The sequence below is a fragment of the Anabas testudineus genome, chromosome 12 (genome assembly GCF_900324465.2).
Source record: "Anabas testudineus chromosome 12, fAnaTes1.2, whole genome shotgun sequence".
Lineage (NCBI taxonomy): Eukaryota > Metazoa > Chordata > Actinopteri > Anabantiformes > Anabantidae > Anabas > Anabas testudineus.
The window spans coordinates 7,867,738-7,875,813 of NC_046621.1; the positions used below are offsets into that span (position 1 = coordinate 7,867,738).

At 38.5% G+C, this 8,076-nt stretch overlaps 1 protein-coding gene across 1 annotated transcript; it reads left to right on the top strand.

Annotated features, from left to right (window-relative positions):
* The first annotated feature begins 5,783 nt into the window (after positions 1-5,783).
* Positions 5,784-6,502, top strand: LOC113158134 (myosin light chain 4-like). Its single transcript, XM_026353848.1, has one exon. It carries the CDS (start codon positions 5,857-5,859, stop codon positions 6,463-6,465), a length of 609 nt encoding a protein of 202 aa, XP_026209633.1. The 5' UTR covers positions 5,784-5,856; the 3' UTR covers positions 6,466-6,502.
* Positions 6,503-8,076: the final 1,574 nt, after the last annotated feature.

Consider the following 8,076-nt stretch of genomic DNA (forward strand, 5'->3'; position numbering starts at 1 on the left):
CTAAACTAAAAAAAATAACTAAACCATTAGTTAGCTCATATTAAAGTTGCAGTACCAGGGTCATGTTGTTGGAAAAACAAGCCAGGTGATTCACCCTTTTGTGTTGTGTATATAAACAGCTGAAGCAGAACAAAAATTAGATATTAGTACCTCAGTAATAGCAAAGATAAAGCATTTTGTCAATGTTCCAATATCTGTGAAATTAGTAACTCTGTGTGGTCACTGGGATTGTTTCCTGGGCTAATTTTATGTCAACACAGCATCTTTATGAATTAAATATAGGCCCATGCAAATCTCTTTTGTTTATGAGATAGGTTCTGGTTTGTGTAACGGTGGTGCGATTGTTCTTGTTTTTCTGTTCCATTGGTCACTGTGCAGAAAAGAGTACATGGACAAATTATAATATATGCAAAAAAAAGGTAAAGTTTAGAGTCAACATTTCTGTGATAGTAAAAGCACTGTGAAGACATGCTTAGTCCATTTTTGCTAGGATTAAGGATCTGAATTACTGTAAACACACAACCATTCCAGCTGAGAAAAGCACCTGGTAAGCTTTGAGGAAAACATCTTATAAGCCTGTGTGCTGCTGGGATAAACAGGTACAAGCCATTCAGAGACACGCTCCAAACACAGCATCAGAGGCACATCGGAAATAGCCCAGTCCGGCTGAACAGCAGAGGATTCTGCCACCAAGCCAAGTACTCTGTGGAGAGTGGTGAGGGGGGGTATGAATAGCTTGGAAACTTCCCTAATCTCCCCGTCAGAATTTCAAGCCAAGCTTGTGAGAAGCAGCCATAGTGCTCATTCCTAGTGAGGGGGATGTAGTGTACACTGTGATCTCTCAACTATTGTTTGGTGCAGACTTTTGTACCTTATAGATAAATAATGACAAATATAGATTAAACAAATATGGATTAAAGATAATAGGAAGCTCATATAGCGATTGATAGAACATTTCAGCATTAAGTCATTATGTATTATAATTGGCATATTTATAATCCAACTTGCAACATTGTAATACTGAATGTCATCAAACATAACTTAATACATGGTCAAATTCATGCATTCTTTCTATCAATACCTGCTTTATTTAAATCAGGTAAATTCATTTTCTGCTTGATTTTTAAACTGGACTGGTATTTCTGATGGGGCCCCTCTAATGAAACAGGATACACTCATTGTCTGAATCACATATGATAATCTGACCCTAGGTGTGGAATGTGCTCCTCTTTGATTCAAGGTTCACTGGGTTAAGTCAGTGCTATTGTTATTGCGAGTGCTGACATTCAATGCTTGGCTTCACTGATGGAGTAGGCTACTTTTCTTTTTTTTTTATAACAACAAAGGTCACTTCTATATATATATATAACTGTCTGAATGAAAGAAACAAAATTCTGCTCCCTTGAGGGCTTTTTCCGCAGAGAGCACATGTACAGTCTGTTATTTGAGTCTCCAAAGAGGATTTGTGAATCTGATTTACCCCAAAAAGGATATCTGCGTCTTTACATTCAGGCTTTTACTGTGTATTATGCAAATATTTCAAATTCCCCATGTATAATGTAATTTAGCCCAAATGCAACTCTTGGCTACTACTATTTTAAATAGTGACATACAAAATAGAGGGCCGGATATCACAAATTAACTCTGCTCATTTCATATACAGCTCCTCTTTATCATGTTGTAAACTTATTGTGTTTTGATTAATTTCAAATTGCTTGCTTTGCTTCAGTAGAGTGTGAAATGCACTTTCCCTTTTTGTAGTTTTTCAATTTCTATCATTGTGAGCAGGGGGGAAAGAGTATGAGGTGAGCCAGGAGAATGAACACATGGATGTCTGGTGTAATTTAGAAACTGAAGTATTAGAACAGGCAGTGCCTTCACCCACTATAATTCATCAAACATGGTCTTAATTAAATTGTTTACACAGATGCATGTAAGCTGGTTCTCGCAACAGCCGTTTAATTATAACAATGCAATATTAGTACTGGACTCATAAGAGAAGGTTTGTACAGCTCTTCACAACGCTATAAAACAGAAAAATGGACCCGGTTAGAAATGAGCTGATTCAAACGTGCTCTATCTATAGAAGTCACTAAGATCTATGTTAAAGCTCTCATTCTGTGGGGGGGGCATTGAACCTTGTTGGACAACTAATGTATAGAAAGTATTTATACTATTTGGGGATTTACTGGGATGATTTCAATTTATTTTTTGCAACATTAAAGAAAGTAAACCGTTCTATGTACAGATCAGTCAAACGGGCCTCAGTGAGATGCAAGGATCCATGTTCGCTTCCTTTTTTAGCCACTTAACAAAACACCAAATCTTTATAGTCTGAGTCACACCCTATCAGAGCCATAGGAGGAATGTAACCGCTGTCTCAGTCACTCTTTTTTATTAGCCCAGGCCAGGCCAGACCAGTGGTCTGCCTGTCGTCATTCCCAGTGTTATCTCAGGGATTAAGGGCTTGCTGTCTTTGACCACCCTCTCTACGCCTGGTCACACAGATATAAACAAACCCTATGAAGACCTCCACAAAACACAGGCATGCAAGCACACGTCACATTTAGAGGGAAGGAGATACTTAGTGGAGTTAAAAAGGAATGACTGAATTTAGATAGGGATTTTGTGGATATAGTTTTAGCCTTTTTTGTGTGCGTGTATGTTCTAGAATATTTATACAATATACTGTATAGCTATTGTGATACCAGTACAACAATGTACAATCGGATCAGTACTGACTGACACACAGCTGTGACATTTTATTTTATTTATAGTCGACTTATCCATTTGCTGGTGGGCTGATCATGATCAAGAAAGTTACAGAACATACAACGATAAACATTCTAGCACATTCTGTGTTCATGGTCTTCATTTATAGTTAACTGTATGCAATGATAAATATACATGCATCCCGTTTTGCATAGCTGCTTTGTCAGCCTATGAATGAGCCAGAGCCACATTTTACATCATCCACTCTCATTTAAAAAAAAATGATTTGACTAAGTGCAGCAGAGCCTTTGCTGTCTACAAAGGTAACACCATAAATCCACATCAGTATATAATAAGAAATGCAGACAAGACACATTTTGATGCAGCTCACTTACAGGTTGAATGAGCGTCATCTGGGGTAGATAGAGCAGTGAGGGTATTTAAGGGCACTCAAATCTTCTCATGAATCGTGTATTGGTTTTAATCATTCTACATTTGATTTTAACATCATCCAGGTCTCTGATCACTGTTTGCTTTCTGTGCACTTATGCTGTCAAATTTGAAATCATGTACATACTCTATCTGTCGATATGAACTGAAAGAACACAGTTTGGTTCATGCCTACATATAAACTTACATTTTGACACCATACTGCCATGCTTTGTTAGTCGTTTAGTTATGTATTCTTATCTTAGTGCTAATTACTCAAAACAAAAGAAACAATATTTAACTATTAAATATTTTTCTTCAGTATGGACTGACTTTCTTTATATAATCTATATAATTCCAGTTGAAGATCTGCACAAAAACCATAAAACATATCATAAAAAGTTCATCAAAACAGTACATCGTCTATTTTTTAATGCCCCAAAGTTTAAGTGGATCTTTTGAAAATGAGAGACAATCAATTCAATCAAATCAAATGTGTGTGTATTGTAATTATTTTTTTCAGATCTGCTACAGCTTTTTAAAGATCATAGGAACCAATGAAATCACCCCTTGATTAACTTCAGTTGCTGAAAGCAACAATCGACTAGTTCACTCATTGCAATTGCAGTGCACTGATTGAAGCGTTGTTTGAAGGAAGTTTGACAAAATAACAGCAACAATAAGTCTGCCTCTTCGTGACCAATCCAGCAATGCCACATCTATGCACATCCAAGGGACGGTTCGATAAAGCAGCAGCTCTAACCTTGAGGTTACCACGAATGAGAGAGGATTAAATTGCACCATGTACTATCATGAAAGCAGGGATTGTTGATGTACAGTACCATATATGGATTAATCGGAACCCTGCGCTGAGCAAAATACAGTAATCATTACTCGTACCAGTAACACATCCGAGTGAATAAGGATATCAAATGAGATAAATCAGTGAAACATTTCACTGCTTCTGTTCTTCAGTGGGAGCCATGAAGGAAATAACTGGAAATCTTACACCTTTAGTGTTTCAGTTCAGAACTGCACTCACACTCTGACATTCACATACACACCAAAAGACGACAAATTAGCTGTCAGTTTTACTAACCATCTGACCGCAAAAGCAAAGACAAGGGAGATAATGATCTTAGGCTAAGGACATCAATACAAACACATATATGGACACACACACACCTACACACTAAAATTACATTGTCCAAGGACTTAGGGGCTTTAGATTGACAGATCAAGGGGGACTGACAACAAGCTAGAGAAGGGTAAACGTGATTATTGCATTGCAGCCTTCAGCTGTCTTAAACTAAGTTGGTAAACTTTAATGCATGCATAAAAATAAAAAGTTGCTATGATTAACATTGTGAAACATATACATTCTATATATTTATATATGTATTTATCCTTTTGATGGTTAATTTATCACTCATTAAGTGACATATTGCATTATAAACTACATGCATATTGGAATTGCTTGTCTTGAGTTTCACCTTTTAAACCCTATATTTTGACTTTTAAAATATAGTGGACAATGAGCATAAAAATATTAGGCCTTGCCGAAACACTGAATGATACAAGTCAAACATATGGAGGCCCAATATTTTTACAAATTATTATTATTATTATAAAATGATTACAAAAGCAGGCATTCAAGTGAACATATATCTTTATTGGAAACTGTCTTGATCATTCTCTAATGATTGCTCTAATGAGGCATTTGGAGAAGACAATGTATAATATATATTGTCAGTTGCTTACAGTTGATTCTGGCACTGAATCTATTTTTAACATTTATGGGCTTAACTGGTTGACCTTTCCAATACATCAGCCTTTAATAAAGCATTAATTAAGAGTCCCTTTAGGATCTGTGAGAGCTTGCCAGGTTCTTCAATATGCTGGAAGACTCTAAGCTGCTCGGTGATAGGGGAAATGCAAGCTATCGTTTATGTGGGAAATGAGAAATTGCTAAATCCCTAAATGAATCATTGAACAATGATACTATCCTAATATATTTCCTATTAAAAATAAAGCTTTGGCAGACTGCGTGTTTTTTAAAAGCTATGTTATAGCATACATTTGAAGGCATATTTAATGCACTTTCATGACCTGTCATGTTACTCTCCCAAAAGAGAAAGCCCTCCTTTTGAGACAGTATAAATAATAATAATAAGTATATAAATCCATAATAACAAGTCCCAAAGTGTGCTTAGCCCTCCTGAGACCTCTGACATGAAGAATTAACTGCGCGTGCAGTAGCTACAACAATGGTCTGGGAAAGCAAACCAATAAATAGAAGCTACTAGAAAACTTTGATTTCCAGACTTTCACCAGTTGGGGAGCTATTTTAGTCCCTCTCCCTCGTGGGCTGATACATTGTCTGTGCTCTGATCCCTTTGTCCATCAGAAAGACAGAGCATTTTCAGCCTAATGCAACTGGACCCTCGCTAATGACAGCAAATAGCCTTGTCGGCTAGATGACAGCAGCTGAGAACAATACTTAATGTTGACATCACTTGCTATGGAGATCTATTTTGGGTTTCTTCCTTTTATAGTGTGCTGCTGGAAATTGCTATCTGGCTCCCTAGAGAAAGCACATATAAAAGCTTTGGAAGAGGAGGTGTCCCTGTGTGCTTGGGAATCACTTTACTCTTCCAATTCATTCAGACTATTGCTTGTTGCTAGTACAAGTTCCTCTATCAGTTCCTTCACAACATGGCACCAAAGAAGATCGAACCTAAGAAACCTGAGCCCAAAAAGCCAGAGCCTAAGAAGGATGCAGCTCCAGCTGCTAAGCCAGCACCACCTCCGGAGCCACTGCCTGAGCCCCCCAAGGAGCCTGAGTTTGACCCCAAGAGCATCACTCTTGAGTACACTGCCGACCAGATTGAGGAGTTCAAGGAGGCCTTCACCTTGTTCGACCGGACACCCACTGGGGAAATGAAGATCACATATGCCCAATGTGGGGATGTGATGCGAGCTCTGGGCCAGAACCCTACCAATGCAGATGTGCTGAAAGTGCTGGGGAAACCACGGCCAGAAGACATGAGCACTAAAATGGTGGATTTTGAGACCTTTCTGCCGATGCTTCAACATATTTCCCGTGCAAAAGATCAAGGCAACTTTGAGGACTTTGTGGAGGGGCTCAGGGTTTTTGACAAGGAAGGCAATGGCACAATCATGGGAGCAGAGCTGCGTCATGTGCTGGCAACACTGGGTGAGAGGATGACAGAAGACGAAGTGGACAGACTGATGGCTGGACAAGAGGACGCCAATGGATGTATCAACTATGCCTCCTTTGTAAAGCACATTCTCTCTGGATGAATGGGACATTTTATAATAAAGACTTAATTTGAAATCGGCACTCTCTGGATCATGGCGTAGTATTTGTCCATTTAGAGGTGAGCATGTCACTGACTTACTCAGTGATATCATTTACATGCCATCAAAAGCAGACATACATGTATGAACAAATGCTGACCAGAAGACTTGAGATTGCTTCTTAATAATAAACACTCAAACACTGAAATGCCAGTTATTATGGAAGTCCACATAGAAATAAATCATGAATAAAGGAAACATGATAACAAACTGCTTCACAATGTTTCATTGTATCCAACATTTAAAGAGAAAATGGAAATTATTATTCATGCTGGGTTGCAGATAAAAGTGCTTATTTTATGTCTAGTCAACTTTTTTGCATCAACTGTGGTAATGTGATTAGGACAAAGTATTGTTGAGAGAAATGAACAAATAGAATTTGGCTCCATTTGAAAACAGAGCAGATTTGATTCTATGCCTCTGTTCCACTATACACAAAGAACATTTGGATGAGTGTTCTTGTCATTGTGCTTGAGGGGCAGCTGCTGTGGATCAAGATAAAGTCCCACATTGAGGACACACACATGTGCGCGCGCACACAGACACGTCCACACACACACACACACACACACACACACACACACACACACACACATACATCTCATGCTTTTTTTTGACGATTACAAGACAGGTGCACCAAGGACAGCCCCCCTCATCTCTGTTGAATCAGCCAACAGAACAACTTGTGTTGGCTCTTAAGCAAACATTTCATACTATTGAGTGATTGAGCAAAAAAATGTGTACTGCACCGTGTATGACATAAATCTCTTTGGCATAATCAGTACATTAACCCTTTCACATTTAGTAACTATTCCCAAATTTCATCATTGTCCACGCTAAATAGAAAAAGCTTTCAAGAGTCTAGTTTGATTGAAACATGTTCGACTATCTTTAAAAGTCACTTGTGCTCTTTGGCTCATCATCTTTTTGCACTGAGTAGAAATCGTCCGTACATTTGGCTTTTTTGAGTGCATGTAGTGGAAGTGGTTGGCTGTGACTTATGTAATGGTGTGGTAAAAGCTGTTGGATCTCATCCACACAATCTAGTGAATTGAAAGTGGTTGAAAGATGGGGGGGAAAAAAAGCAGTGTGGGGTTTTCATTCACAGTGGACCTAACAGTACTATGAACCTTTTCACATAATGAAAAATCACATATACACTGTTGAAATCAGACACAGCTGCAAAAAATGTGTAATGTGGAATAAAATTCCATTTGTATCAACCCTAAGAAGAGAGGGAAACCCTACATATGAAATGTGACAACTTAAAAGACATGCATGTTGCCATTCCCCTGAATTCGTGGACTATGGACTACCTCACCAACTGCCCCCAGTACGTCCACCTGCAGAACTGTGTCGGACAGTTCTGTCTCCCTTCCTTCTCACCTTCTACACCTCCGACTTCAGGTACGACTCAGACCTCTGCCATCTTCAGAAGTTCTCTGATGACTCTGCAGTTGTAGTAGGTTGTATTCAGGGTAGAGACATCACAGAGTACCAGACAGTGGTGGACAGTCTTACCTTTCGGTATTCTGTGTATATATTGAATTTTGT